Here is a 16,248-nt window from a genome sequence, read left to right as displayed (position 1 = left end):
TCACTCATTTCGTAATCGTGTTTTTCGATCAACTCACTCGTACACCTTGATTGAAATAGCGTGCAAATATATAGAGTAGACGAAGGTGTGTGGTTAAATGTAGGTAATTTGGGGCATTAATTGTAGAGCGATAGTTGTGGGTGACGAAACGAACACACATGCTGCTAATGAGGCGCGCGTCTTTGATTAGATAAAGAACAACATTTGAGCGGCGAAAACAAAAATAAAAAGTCATTTTAATAAAAATGTGAAAGGTAAAAAGGTAAAAAATTGAGTGAAAGGATCAAATTGAAAAAAAAAAGTAAATATAAAAATTCAAAAGCTTAAAGCAACAATTAAGTCGCTTAACGGCACATGCAAATCACATAATACCACTCATAATTGTTATTGTCTGCAAGACTTCAAATTCATTTATCAATAATTTCAACTCATTCACATGCCGCAAGTGAATACCTCTATCTGTCAATGTCACGACGCGGCAACCGCGCTCTTCTGCATTTTTTGGGGGTACTTTGTATGCTAAATACACAACGGCTTTTATATGACTTTGATGATAATTAAAACATGACTATTTCTTTTTTGTTATTGTTATTGTTATCATTGTAGTTAGAAAGCAAAAAAATGTGCCGAACATGCTGATAATTTAATTAGAGCGGGCTAGTGGAGCAATTTAAGTGAATTGTGGTGTAAGAATAATGGAATTAATCAAAGTTAGGGAACGTAATTATATTTTTTATTGCAGAGACTCAAGGTCTGCTTTTTATTTGTTTACGAACATGCTCACTCCGAGACTTAGACGGAGACTGTTGTATCCCGACTAAGGATCTGTAATAGCAAGTCATTTCAAAATGCGTACCTCTTCTGTGTTAAATTACTTAATAAACTATTTCGCGCTTTTTAAAATCTAAAATTGTCTGCTCTTTTAGAATAATACTTTTGAGCTTGAGCTCCACAGTGGATGTTACTAAAAAGTAATGATAAATGATCCACAAAGGGCGGTGGCTATTTCTTCATTTGTAAAGATACTGTTCGCCGAAACTTTTCTTGATATGCCTGATAATTTTTAGCAACTTTATTCACTGATTTGAGCTGTAGTCATATTTAATAAACTACATATTAGACTTGTAATTTGAGGTTATTTATGTAAAAGGATCTAACATGGATATTTAGATATCTTACTTACTGCCAGAAATTAAGCTTCGAACAATGCGCTCTTTTTACTTAACCTTATTCCGTAAGCATAGCGAAGGTTAGACACTATATACATATATATACATATATACATACATATATAGAATTATATCAGAAGCGAGAGTTTACATATATACATTTTGCTGAAGACTGGTTTTATTTGAACTATGACATGTTACTAGAGGTCTTGACTTTTTATAAGATATTAGTAAATATCACTCTTGGGATTAGAAAATTAAACGAAAAATTAGTTTCTAGATATAGAATAGATATCATTAGGGCGTTGCTGAAAATTAAAAGTTATGTTTACAGAATGATGGGAGAGAGATTATGTTCCAAGAACTGTGGTCGCTTCATTTTTGTTATGGAAATTTAGTTTAGATTAGGTTAGGTTAAGAGGTCGATCCTAACAGGGATCTCACTTGGTCAGTTTAGAACCCCGGTCTGTTGTGGTATCGAAAAAATTTCCTTTATACTGGATCACAAAATCACCTTACAAATCAACAAAGCGCTTTCAGCCTATCACAAATTTGTTGCGACGTCTAATATCAGTTTCGGCTATGTCTTCTGGTTTGCCCACATATTTACAAGGGATTTAGGTACATATATATTTATATGTATAGATATAATATTTCAATACTTTGAACGAGTTTTAGATTAATTAAAACAATTTAGTTCATTTATTAAATAAATATTGTCAATCTACTTTTATCGTACACATATGTATAAGTATTAGTCATCTGTGGCACACTATGACTTTCTTAGACATACAAAAAGTCATATACCACTTAGTTATGAACTGCCATTCCCGTCTATTACCATCTCTGACACTGCCGTATTTGGCTCCACGCGATCGACAACTTCAGCTTCTTGCCTAGTTTTCCAGCATTCAGTCATAGCTTTTCTTGACAGCAGAGTGTCTTCCGCTATAACATGCGGCATCTCACCTGCGTTTACTCAAATACCGGTGTACATGTGTCTAAATATTTTATGTGACACTTTTATGGCAACGCTTCGTTTTGTACATGCGCTGGCCGTTACCAGTTTTTCTACTAAAATTGTGATTTCATTTGACATTATGTCATTTATAATCAAATGCCAAACAAAGGAAAACATATAAGAATGACCAAAGCTGGTGTGAACGTTTATTGACTTAAGCGGTTTGCTGAAAAATGCGCTCACACTCACTCCCAATCCGGTATTACGTATGTATGTGCGTTACGTATGCATTTTTGTGCTGAGCGTGCTCTCTCTCACAATCTTGCGCTCTCTGTCAATATATGACTTCATTTGAAACAGTTACTTATAGTCGCATAGGCTTAAGATTAGATCACGTTGTTGCATGTTTTTATCGCCACGATACACTCTTCATGGACGGCTCGTGACACCATCGCGCTCAGCGGTCTGTCGTGTTATTTTGGTGTGCTCAGCTGTTTGGGTGCTGCGCACAAATCTTGATTAATGACTGAAGTTGTACGATTTTTTTACAAACAAATTTCTACATCACGTTATTTACTTATTTTACAGTCTGTATTTTCCATATCGTATGCAAACAAAGCACTTTTGACGCAACAAGCATGTGGGCGCTACCTAAAAGTATCCATAAAAATACACGAAAAATATAAAAGAAATGAAAAATTTAAAATATAAAATCAAATAAATAAATTAATGCGTTTTCGCTCTTCTTCATTAGTTGTTCGCTTGAGTTAGTTCGCTTCATTCTAGTCGACCTATCCGCCAACTCTCAGCCAATTTTGGCAGCCACGGATAAATAATGTTTTAACCATATTTGGCGTGACTCACTTGCGTGTCGTGTTTAAAACTATTAATTAGCCTTTAGAAAAATATATTTTGTATGCTCTTCAGCTGACTTGAATGCGCGAAACGTGATAAAAATGCGCCTACACACTGTACCTTGTGTCCTTCAGGTTTTCAAGTTCAAGCGGCGGGTTTTGAACTTGATTTTTTGTAGAGATTTTTAGAGTTTGCGAAAAAATTAAAAACTATTTCAGAACATTTGCACTAAAGTATAAATATAAAATTATATTCATAATAATTATTGAATTCTAAATGAAAAAAAATATTTGAATTATCATTTATATTATTAGAAAATCGCAAGAAACAGGAAAAACTAAAAATTATAATTATTATTGAAATTCGGTCGAAAATCTTCGCTAATTTATAACGAGAAAAAATTCTTTCAAAAAACTAAAGAAATAAAAATATAAAAATACAAAAATTAATAAATAAAAAAAATTTAATAAATAAAAAAAGTTAATAAATAAAAAAATTTAATAAAAAAATTTTAGGTTTAAAGATACATTTGAAGCACTTAAAAAAATATCTTTATGCCGTTAAAAAATTAAAAAGGCACAAAAGGTAAGAGTTTTATAAAAAAAATAAATAAATAATAATATAAAAATATTTAAAAAAATAATTTTAATTTATTAATTTTTTGTGTTTAGCGACACTGATACCAGCTCCGTATCACGTTTCCAGCAGTTGTCAATTATTTACGAAAAATCTTGAAACCCAGTCACCGTTATGTCGTCATTTCGTCGCACTCGCATGCGATCATTCCAGCAGCCATCCATCAGCGCGCGATATTTTGTGCAAGTGTGTGTGTGTGTGACGTTAGCTCAACAGCTGAAATATGCTGCTGTATCTTCCTTCATTTGCTGACATCTGACTATTAGCAGCCGTCTCCATTCCCGCTAACTTTTTCTGCCCGCTTAGATATGTATGTATGTGTTTTTTTCTCTACTTAGCATATTGCCTTATTCTTTTTCTTTATTTAGCCGCATTGACTCGTTGATTACTCTTTGTCATTTCTCTGAACAAATAGTAATTTTCGTACGCCCACACACCCGCCGCCCGCTGCCAGCTAGGTCGAGTAAATGATATCAGTCACTTTCGAGTTTTAATGCAATATTATTGGGGGAAAACCAACAACACAAAAGCAGTAAAACCGATTTTTAATGCCAACAACAACAACGGTAGCAAAATAAATGAAGCGATCAATGCTGACGGCCACAGTAAAGCAATTCGAGCTGAGATGATTGAAATAATAAGAAAACTATAAATACAATTTTTCAAAAAATTTAAAAATTCAAAATTTTCACATTTTGCAATCCTTTCAAAATTTTTCTTCTAACATTTTAAAGTTTGAAAACTCCAACATTGTTCTTTAAACTGTTAAAAAAATTTAATTTGAAAAATTTTTCTTCAAATCTTATTTTTAAAATTTAAAAAATTAAAAAAATTTTAATTTCGAAGTTATTTCACAATGTTGAAACACTTCAATGTTAGAATTATATTTTTTTAATTTTCAATTTATTATTTTTCGAATCTTTAAAAATTTAACATTTTATAATTTTTTCTTAAAAATTTTAATTATTCACATTTTTCAAAAATTTTAATATTAAAATTAAAAAATTATAAATTTTTAATTTGTTGTTTTTTTTATTTTTAAAACTTTTCAATCAAATTTAAAACTTTTTTCAAATTTTAATTTTCATATTTTTAAACACTTAAAATTAAGAAAATAAAAATTTTATTTTTTTTTTTAATTTTTAGAATTTCCCAATCTTTTAAATTGCTTGAAATTTTCAAATGATTACTTTTCAAACTGAAAAAAAATTTTAGTTTTTCTTCAAAAATTTTAATTTTAAGATTTTTATTGTTACATTTTATAAGGTTTAAATCATTATCAAATTATTTATTTTAAATTTAATAAAATTTACCAGAAGAAAATTGTATAAATTTAATTTAATTTAAAAGTTATGAGTTATCTTATTATCATAAATTTCTGATTTGCGTCAATTAATTTTTTCCGTTGTCAAATTCATATTCCCGAATATTTTCAAATAATTTAAATTCAATTATTTTTTTTTATAATTTATTACTATTTATTTTCTTTCAAACGCTATTAAATGCGTTCCAAGCAATATAGTTTATGAGCGAACAGCTGCAGTTTTCGCGTTGACGGCCAAATTTACGGATTATTGTTTGTTGTTATTTCTATTTCACACGTGTGTATGTATGTGCGTTTTTAAGTATAATCGTTTGGTTTTATTATTTTCGCTGAAGTTTTTATATATACCCTGAACAGGACAAATAAAACTTGCCACTCTTGTTCTTGTTCTTGTTTTTTTGAGTTTAGACTTTCCTGCTTTTCGCAGCTTTAACAAATTTCGTTTCACTTTTATATTAATTATAATAAAATAAAAAAATGATCCAAATATTTGGAAATGTGTAAAGTGGAGTAAATAGTTTGGGTGCAGGTTTACTTATAAATTTCTGATTATCTTGGCTTGGCGCTGCCATTTATATAAGATAAGATAACGGTATATTGTGGGTACAATACATGGTTATATTTACTAGTACATATGTAAATATCTACAGTAGTTGTCTATAGAGTTCGATTTTTTTAATTCCCCTAATCGTTAAGTCCCTGAGTGCGCATTTTGTACTGTTATACAAACATGCTGGCATAACTGCTGAACATATATGTACATACATATGTATTTGTTTTTGCCAGGGTGTGTATTATTGCTAGATAAAGAGTTCAGTTTAGCACCGTCGAGTCATCGATTGTGGACATTTAATATGAATGAGAAAAAAATTCTTGACGATAAGTGCAAAATGCGGGCAAAAACATTTATATAAATTTATAAAAAAATCAGAAACTAAAAAAACTTGAAACTTGAAAATAGGATTTAACAAGAAGTGAGACTGTTTTTTTTATAAAAATATTAAAAATTGTTATAAAAACATTATAAAAATATTTTTTTGTAAAATACAATTTTATATAACTAAAAATATTTAAAAAAAAATTTAAGATATTAATTAATAATATTTTTTTTAAATATTAAATATTAAATTTAAAAATATTAAATTATAGAGAAAAATATTAAAAAATATTTTTCAATCATATAATAAATCTATCTTTTCTATTAAAATAAATTTAAAAAATAATAAATTATTCTATAAAAAATATTCAACATCTTTTTTTTTGAGGAAAATTTTAAATAAGTTTATTTTAACTATTTAATTTGTTATTTAATAGAGAAAAATTGTATTTTTAGAAAAATATTGTTTATTTAATTTCAAAACCAAATATAAATTATTTTTTTTTTTAATAATTACTCTGCATTTATTAGAAACAATATTTTATTATAGTAAATTTTGCATATCATCTACTATAATTATCCATTTTATGCTTAGTTTTACCAGAGATTTTTATAAACTTTTTGTATGTATTTGTCGATTTTCAGTCTAATAATTTCATGCATATGCGTGTATGTGTGAGCGTGTGTGAAAATGTTTCCGATTTTTCGCACTGACCTCAGCAACTCGTCAGCAAATGCCAAGCAAACTTCTGTGGTAAGTCATTTTTGCAACAATTTACTTTCAACCCTCGCCTACATCCCAACAAAAACATACTAGCAGGATCTAAATCCTTACCCAAATGAAAAACAACAACAAATATTTGCTTTGAATTGCTAAAAAATGCGTGCATATGTATGCGTATAAGTTTGATTTCTCACATAGATTTCGTTTGTGTGGAGAGAAATGTGCTTCTAGAAATGCTTCATAATGCTATCAATGTAGATCATTTAGCAAATGGCATGGGTGGCCATGTACTGCAAAAGAAACCAAAACAAAAAAAAAACATGTACACTGCTTGCGGCAAGCGGGCTATTGCTGGCGACATATCTCAAACAACTATCTGTATTAGTGAATAAAATCGAAATATTTTTAGTACTTGTATTTTTGTGTGCTTTCTTTGTATTTGTTGGTGCTTGTGCTGTGATGGATAAAATGCATATATACCTTAGTTTTAAATAGGTCTAGCATAATTAGATTTTAAGAAATATATACTAAGCTTATAACTTATGTACGCAAAAAGCTTAAAAAATAAATATTTATTTGCTAATAGTGCTAAGAAAGCTCTTTAGCATACTGTATAAAACAAAAATAAGGCAGAACATTTTAGGTATCAAAAAAATGTTTTTTTTTTACCTCAATATGCTACAAAATTAAAACTAGAAGCTTTGATTGGCTTTCATCGCAAGCTTTTCCTAATTATTTTAAAATTAAAATTTTCAAAATTAATAAAAAAAGAAACAACTTTTTTTTTAATTACAGGGTTGCTAAACATATAAAAAAAATGGTTTAATGTTTTATTGAGCTTTCAAAGCTGTTGACAAATATTCACTAATTAATTTTTTATTTTCAAATTTAAATTTTCAAAATAAAAAAAGCATTTTGAAATCTTTATTGAGTTTTATTAAAAGCTGCTGAAAAGCTTTACGCCTTTATTGAGGCCGCAAGCGTAAATTGTTTAGTAATCAAGTTTAAAGATAATTTTATAATTAAATTATTGTAATTTGTATATGTATACAACCACAAGCTTCATTAAAAATTCCTAAAAAGTGCTTACATATAAAAATGTTTGACAGAGATATTTTCGGAATTTGATCTGAAACCTTATATTAACTACTATTATAAAATTTTCATTAAATATTAAAGCAATCGTGCAAATTTCTTTTAAAAACATTACTCCGTAAACTCCGAAAGAAAAATGTAACTCTGAAACTTACAAGTTACATGTTTTGCTTTAACTAATGAAGTAATTCTTACAATTTCATTTAAAAAATTTACTCCGAAAACTCCGAAAATTGAATTTTATTTCAAATGCTTTAAATATAAGAAATTTACACTTAATGATTCTTACCATGCCGACCCATAAGTAGCAAAGCCAATAGACATTTTAAAGAAAACATTTAATAAGGTGCATATGTAGCAAGTATACATAGATAAACGTTTATAAATATATATTTTTCTAATGACACTTAGTTGTATTTAAATGCTGATTTTGTATGGCTACCGATCACATGTGTAATTTTATATATCTATTCTTTTATTTCATTTCAGATATTGTAAAAACAGCGTGTGTATGCTCAAACTTGCTTTATATCACTCACAAACATTTGCATATTAAATATTAGCAAAAGAAAAAACTAAACTCGAAAGCTAAACAAATAAACACAAAGTCCACTCATAAAAACCAATACCAATCTTAAAAGTGCTAACTACTGCTCTATAAGTATACCCGCAAAAAAGACTCCTTCTCCAAGCTACCCGCAAAATTATCTAAAATATCTTCATATTTTCACTAAGTTAGTGCCCGCAAAAATATTTTGAAACTTGTGAAGCTTGTAAATTTGGCGTGAAAGCTCTCCGAACAAAAGCTTTAAGTGAAAAAAGTGCAAAGGTAATAAACGGAGCAATAGTGTGCAGCTGCAAAGGAGCTTGAAAACAAAGCTTGAAAGAAAGCCCGTAATTTTGAGCTTTGAAACCAATTTGTCAACCGCTTCCCTTTTTACCCAGGCTTTTACCCACACATTTATATACAAAACGCTAAATCTATATATTTATATAGCAAGAAAGCAAATTAAAGCGAAAAAGTGAATTTATTTTTAATACCAAAGCTTCTACTGTTACCAAGCGTGTGCAAATTTTTAAATTGGTTTCGATAATTTATTGTTGTGCGCCCCAAAAAAGCTGCTGCAGTAAAATATTTAAATTACATAGTTGCAAGACTTAAACGAGTAGTACTCTTGCGTTACTGTTTTACGTAGCTTACGCATCTGGCAGCGAGCTTTCAGGAAAGCTCCAAAAATAGGGCGTAAAGCAACGAAAGGAGCTTGCTGGAATAAACTATCCGAAAACACTGAAACCAACAAATAATTTTGAACTTCTAGTCAACGACTAAACCGCGTTGCCATAACAACGAACCGCGATTCGGACAAACGTGCGCTGATAAGTTCCAACATTCAGTTAACCACGCCGTAAACGTCAAACATATTTCGCATAATTCGTAAAACTCAAATTTACAATTTTTTAAAACCGGAGTTTTTCAAAAAAATTCATACGAGTATAACTGACAAAAGACCGCAAAAAGTATTCTCTTGTTAAATTATACAAACAAAAAAATTAAGAAAGAAATCAACAACGAAGTCAGCAAAGGAAAAACAAAATCGGTTGCAGATTAGTGAAAGCTCTCGTGTAAAAGCGGCAAAAGCACAACAGTGCCCCGAAGGAAGCTACAAAATATTCGCATTGATAACAGCTCATAGAGAGAAGAATTTGTGGTCAAATAATAACAAAAAAAGTCTCGAAGACTACTACGCGTAAATTTCAAAAGCTCCTTGTACAACTACCAAGTGCAGGCACATGTAAAGTGGTGCAAGCGGCTATAAAACAAAAAATAAAGAAAAATCAGAAACTCCCCTACCCGTGTTTGAACCCGTAACCAAACAACTGTGAAAATTGATAAAACTCAATTAATTTTACCAATAAACCCCCAATTCAAATAACTCTTTGTGAACACTCTCATAAAAACAACAACTATAATAACAAAATGGCAGCTGTCGTCCATGTGAATAGCCTGTTGAATGGCAAAGATTCACGCTGGCTCCAATTGGAGGTGTGCCGTGAATTTCAGAGGAATAAATGCTCCCGCCAAGATACCGAATGCAAATTCGCTCATCCGCCCGCCAATGTCGAGGTACAGAATGGAAAGGTGACCGCTTGCTATGACAGCATTAAGGTTAGTAGAATTTCGTGTGCTTTCATGAACGAAAACAAAATTATTATTTAGTATTTAGTAACGTCTTGAGCACGCTCTTGCTTTAAACTCAAGTAAGAGACGGGAGTGAGCGCAAGAGCGCGCTTCAAGTTTAGTATTAAGCTTTGAATTAATAATTTAAGCCTTTATGTTGTAATATTTTCTGATAAGTAATGTTAAGCTTGTGAGCTTTAAAAGCTTTCATCTGCTTTCATCCATTAATATATATTTTTAGCTGCATATTCTTTTCGCTCGCAACTCTTATATTTTGTATTTGAACGTCATTTTGTATGCACTAAGATTGTATTTAATATATAATATATATTTTAATATATGATTGCTGCCTCAATGCCCTGCTTCTGTCAACCAACTTATGAAAGCTACATAAAAGCTTAGCAGTCTAGCTTTTGCAGAGCTTTATATAGTATGTAAGCTTCTTAAACTCGTACTTATAAATGACTATATGTTTGTCTGCTTACGCTTGTGATAAAAATTCCCAAAAAGCTTAATTGTCCTATAGCGCGTACATAATTAGCTTAGAGCTTTCAAGTCAAACTTCTCTATATTATACTTTGATGACCTTGTTTGTTTATAGCAAATAGCTTTTTAATGCTTATTCGATTTTTGAGATCAGTAAGAATTTTTTAAAAGATCAGCTCTAAAGCCCTACTTAATTTAAAAAGATAAACATTTTTTTTTAGTTAAAGTTATGTTAATATAGTTCGTTGTCATATTAGAGTGCAGCAAAAATTAAAAGGTTTGTTTTTCCCCTGTACGAAACTTCTTTAAAACTTTCCGAGCTTTACACAATTTTTAATAATATAGAAATAGCAAATAATGACAACAAAATATTTCTGTAAACCACAATTCACGACGCACTAAATATTTTCAAAAATGAATTGACTCTTAATGAAAGCTTTACTTGAAACCTTTCAAGCTTTGACGACTTTATAAGAGCTTTTTTTAATTCCATAAGAACTATAATTGCTTAAAATTTTTATTTTCAATGCAATTTGCTTACAAATTTATTAAACAAAAAAGATAAGCAACCGGAGTTTCCCTCCTGTCCCAATACTTAGCCACAAAAAAGGCTTTGAGCCATTCAGCAATTTTCCACATAAACGCCTTGGCTTTGTGCAAGATGAATCTTGTACTAAACAGCTTGGCTGCCTTTCACAAGCCGGAAGTATGGTAAAAGCTTATAAAAAAGTCAACAAGATGATGCTTTTTTACGCTACAAAGCAACAGCCCGGCAATAACGAAAGTGGTAGCAAAAAGCGGCTAGCAGAAAATAAAGTGAAGAGATCAGATCTCGACTAAAGTGAGATGCGCTCCATTCGCGCCATTGCTAAGTCCCTTCAAAGTTAAATAAAAAGTGGAATATGCTTTAATGAATGGAAAGTGAAGAGCTTAAATAGGCTAGCTCGATAATTTCGATTACTGAATTAAGAATTATAAAATTTATACAACTCCCAAAATGTATTTATAGTCTTCCGATCCAAAATATGAACAGTTAATTTTTTTTGTATCTTGCTATTTGTTTTAGAGTTTAGAAACACATATTGAAATTTTCGGGTAAGTTAATACCGAAAACTTTGCTGACTGCTATAAATTTTCTTACAAACTCCTAAAATATATCCGAATTACATATATGAATATTGAAAGAATATAGCTATTTAAGAGAAAGCGAGTTTAATTTTCGATATTGTATTCCAGCCTATGGGTGTTTGGATTTTAGTCCGAGATGCTAGTCAAAGCTACCAATTACTTTCCTAAAAACTTCTACGTGTCATAACCAAATATTGTATCATTTAACTGTCAGTAAAGAGCAAACTCCGAAAAATTTTCTGAATTTTTGTAGAAGCATAAATATGAAACTACATGTACATATGTCTTTGAATTGAGTAAGAACTTTTTTGTTATGTTGCATCAAAAAGACTATAAAGAAATGTATAATATTAATATACATAATATGAAATAAAGTGTAAAAGTATTATGGATCGAATTTAACTCTAAAATGATCAGGGCCTTAAGGTATGCACTTGGAATCTGAAGTAAATATTCGAAAATTTCATTCGAGCCTATGGACTTTCTGAATTTGCTCCGTTATATTTGTAGTATTGAAATTTCGGAATACGCGAAATATTTTTTAGCTACTATAATTTTTATTCTCGAGACATGTCATATCCGAATATTACATAATTTAACTGACGGTAAATAAGAAACTGCGAAAATATTTCCGAACTATTCTGTGAATAATTTTTTATGAAATTATATGCCTTTCAATTGAGTTAGAAATCTTATATGTATTTCGATATCTAAAAAATATTGAAAATAATATATAAGATTATTTAAAGTTTAGGAGAATCTATTGAAATTTAACTCCGAAACATACTCTCATTCGTATTGAAGATAACTTTAGCTATTTTTTGATAGCTGATTGTAAAATCCAGCTACGTCCGGAAAATACTTCGAAATTTTAATTTACTCTGAAATTTTAATTCGAATTTTTAATTTTATACGACATTTTAATTTACTCCGAAAAATAAATAATTTACTCCGAAATTTATATTTACTTCGGAGAATCTATTTGCTACGAAATTTTAATTTAATTTGAAATTTTTAGTTTATGCGAGGTTTTAATTTACACAAAAAAATTAATTTTCTCCGAAATCTGAAAATTTTCCGAAATTTTTATTTACTACGAATTTTAACTTTACATCAAAAAATGAATTTTCGCCGAATTTTTAATTTTACACTCAAGTTTTAATTTATTTCGAAATTCATGGGACCCGCATTTTATGAATTCGCTCAAAATGGCTAATTGTATTTGTATAACACCTTCAACTTCGTAACTTGTTAGCTAAACATTTTCTACTTTCTATAGGGCCTTATAAGGATGGTAGAAATTAATACACGCTCTCTACCATTCTACTCAAAGATACAATTGCCACAGCACTCGCTCATTCAAACTCGTGCCTTTTCATGTCCATATACGCTGAATTAAACGCAGACATTCATTGCCCACAAATTAATTGTATTATCCTATTAATTAACTATTCAGTAAGCGCTTTCATACGACTCGTGTTTTTTATGTAAACACGAGGTGCACACATTCGCCAACTAACAGTGGTATAAGCTCAGTCGTCCTGTGGCGCTTGTGTAAATACAAATGTGAGTGTGTGTGTGTGTGTATGCTTGTAGGTGCACTTGGCACTCTTAAGCTAAGTTATTCTTTTTCTGCACTCTATGTTCACATTCTTTAACCAACCTACCCTTGTTCTCCGCTCCGCTCGCTCTTCTTCTGTCTCGTATACTCGGTTTTTGTGTCATTACACGAATTACCTGAATACCTAGCCCTCCATTACACTTTTCATTTACACACTTTCATTTCGTTTATTTGCGTCATAAGTGGCCCCAAAGTGGCTGGCCGAGTGGTCTACTAGGCATGCCTGCGTTCTGGTGGTACCCGTATTATACTCATGTTCAATGCAACACTGAACATACGTGTATCCATATTCATTTACATTTTTTAACACTATTCGCTAGTGATTAAATACTGTGCGAAATAAAAGAGAATAAAGGCAGGATATGGCTCAAAGTGGCTCAAAATGTATAATATCGCACGATATTGGGTTAAAGTACTATTTAAAATAATCTAACCTAATCTAACTATTTTGCTCATTCATATTTATTCTCAAAATTCAATCTATTTTCAACTCATTTTAACATTAAGCGCTTAGGTTGAAGTTGAAACATAAGACCGTCTGGCTCAAAAAGGCTCAAAATAAAATATGAGATAGTTGCGTGATTTTCAATGCTATATTTGACAGCTTTGAAATCGTTTATATTAAAAATACCAAAATGGAAAATGATTTTAGGAATTTTTCTTCAAACTATTTCCAAATTATGCCGGTGAAATTGGCTCAAAATTGATCAATATGCATTTTAATATAAGTAATAGGTTATTTTTTGATTTTGTATCTAAAGTTATAGATTTTATAGACTAGTTCTGGAATTTTTTAATCAAGTTATAGTTATTCAAAATTATTTTAACGGCTATTAGCAGACTCTAATAGCTCAGCAATCTCATTATATGTATATATTTATCTGTTTACATTAAGTAAATAGTATGACATTGTCGCACTCACTCATTTTGAGTATGCATTTTCTTATGTATTTACCGCTTAATTGTACATAATTCACAAGCACCATCATTTGACGCATTTTTTCCACACTGCGCAATCTCAATTTTTAATGTGCTCTACTTTTCCACATGAATATTTTATAGGCTCATGGCTCAAAGTGGCTCAAGGTGGCTCAATATTTATTTAGGCACAATTATATGCGGTGAAAGCAATTTATTTGAGTAAATCCACGAGTTTGCAGCATAAAAGCTAGAAATTTGTATATATGAATGTTTACTGTGCCTTTACGATTAACTTTAAACTCTAAGTATCTTTTGCTAATCTTCTAGCTCAAAGCGGCTCAAAGGCTCGTTGTTCTTTAATTATCTCAGAAACTTTTGATTTCCAATATCAATCTTAAGAAAATAATGTGCAATAATCTTATTGTACCCACTAAAGTAACTTTGATATCCGCGGAGTTCATCTGCCAAGCGTTCGAGAGCTCCAAATATCCCAGAGCTCTAAGTAATTCGAAATTTATTTTCAAGCTTTTATTGTTTGAAATATTTACAAAAATTAGTTTATAAAAACTTAACGTTGAACATCTTAATGAGAGATACTTAAGAAAATGCTGTTTGATGATTCTGCTAACATAAAACATCAAACGATTTGTTAAATGGAATAGTAAAGTAAACTTGAATTCTGTTAAAAAATGATAAATACTCGTACATAGTGCATGAGAATTGAAGAGACATTTACAAATAAAGGAATATACATACATATATATGAAAATCAATGTGTCTTTTGAGTGAAATTAAATACACACTCTAATTGGTATGAATATGCAGTCACCTCAAAATCGCTCAAAGTGGCTCAATATGATTTTAACTATTAACAATTTGAACAAAAGTTTTTTTTCATGAAAGCCTATGCTTTGAAGTGTATAAAATTGACAGACAGGTAAGAATTTCTCGTTGAAATTATTCAAAATTCAATATCAATATTAAATATTCTTTTTATATTTATTCAAACAAAAGTGCTTTCACGTGCAAAATTATGTTTATGAGAACATAAAATTTGTACGGAAGCTCTGAATTGTTACTCAAATTATTCAGAATTTTCCGCAAAAATCAGGAAAGGTAGCTCAAATGACTCAAAGCTGCTCAATATGCTTTTGACGATCAGCAATTTCAGCGAAAGTACTGTTTCATGAAAGCCTATGATAACTATAAAATTGCTAAGAAGAGATGAATTATTGATGACATTACATAGAATTTCGCGATAAAATCAAGAAATATAGCTCAATACGGCTCAAAGTGACCCAACATACATACTTTTAATTTTTAACTATTTAAACAAAGGTGCTCCCTTGAGCTCACAGCCTATGCTTGAAAGTATATAATAAAATTGTTGGGGAATCTATGAAGTCTTGCCGAAATTATTCAGAAGCTTGCGTAAAAATAGAAAATGATGACTCAAATCGACTCAAAGTGGCTCAATATGCTTTTAATCCTTAACAATTTGATCACAAGTTCTTTTATGTGCCTATACGCAGAAATGCTTCGAATTGCTAGGGAGGTCAGAAATAATTGCCGAAATTATTCAGGATTTCGCGCAAAAACCAAGAATTATAGCTCAAAACGGCTCAAAGTGACCCAACGTACTTATAATTTTTAACAATTTGAACAAAACTGCTGCCTGGCGATAGCATATTTTTAGAAAAGCATAAAATTGTTAGGAAAGTTCAAAGTTGTTGCTGAAATTATTGAGGATTTTCCGTAAATATCAAGAATTGTAGCTTAAAGTGGCTCAAATTCTTTTAACATTTACTAATTTCATCGAAAGTACTTTTATGCGAAGATATACATATGCTTGGATCAGGAATTAATTGTCTCGGCACCTTACACGTAAAATACGAAAGCTTATAGTAAACTGAAATTGTGTTGTCACAAAGGTAATTTTATTATTATAAAAGAAAATGTAGTGGGAAATCACTTTGCCGGCATTTCACACCTGTGTGTAAACCAACTTCTGCAATGAAAATTTCACTCGAACAAAGTAACCGCTGAAATTATTGTAGTAAAAATTTTACATTTGTTCCGGGTTTTTTCACAGACAGCAACAATTTTCAGTTTTCTAATAATTTTAATTGCATAAATCGTCGAATATAGACAAAAAAATTATTATACCGTCTCGAAGAAAATACAAACATCTGGTGCATGCGCGTGTGGATTGCAGTTAAAGAAGCATAACCGGACAGACATTATCAATTTCCCAGGCCATTTAATATTACGT

At 30.4% G+C, this 16,248-nt stretch overlaps 1 protein-coding gene across 8 annotated transcripts in view; it reads left to right on the top strand.

Annotated features, from left to right (window-relative positions):
• Positions 1 to 16,248, top strand: part of LOC120770074 (mucin-19) — a 387,036-nt gene that overhangs the window by 165,347 nt on the left and 205,441 nt on the right. For 7 of the 8 annotated variants that reach the window (XM_040097213.1, XM_040097207.1, XM_040097212.1 and 4 more), the window contains one exon: positions 8,131 to 9,808. In XM_040097213.1, the coding sequence (XP_039953147.1) occupies positions 9,620 to 9,808 (189 nt within the window). In that variant the 5' untranslated portion in view covers positions 8,131 to 9,619. Of the gene's footprint in view, positions 1 to 6,493; positions 6,577 to 8,130; positions 9,809 to 16,248 lie in introns of those variants that run through there. The other variant, XM_040097205.1, reaches the window with a different exon arrangement.

This window comes from Bactrocera tryoni, chromosome 3 (genome assembly GCF_016617805.1).
Source record: "Bactrocera tryoni isolate S06 chromosome 3, CSIRO_BtryS06_freeze2, whole genome shotgun sequence".
Taxonomy (NCBI): Eukaryota; Metazoa; Arthropoda; class Insecta; order Diptera; family Tephritidae; genus Bactrocera; species Bactrocera tryoni.
This window is presented reverse-complemented; position numbering and strand designations above follow the sequence as displayed.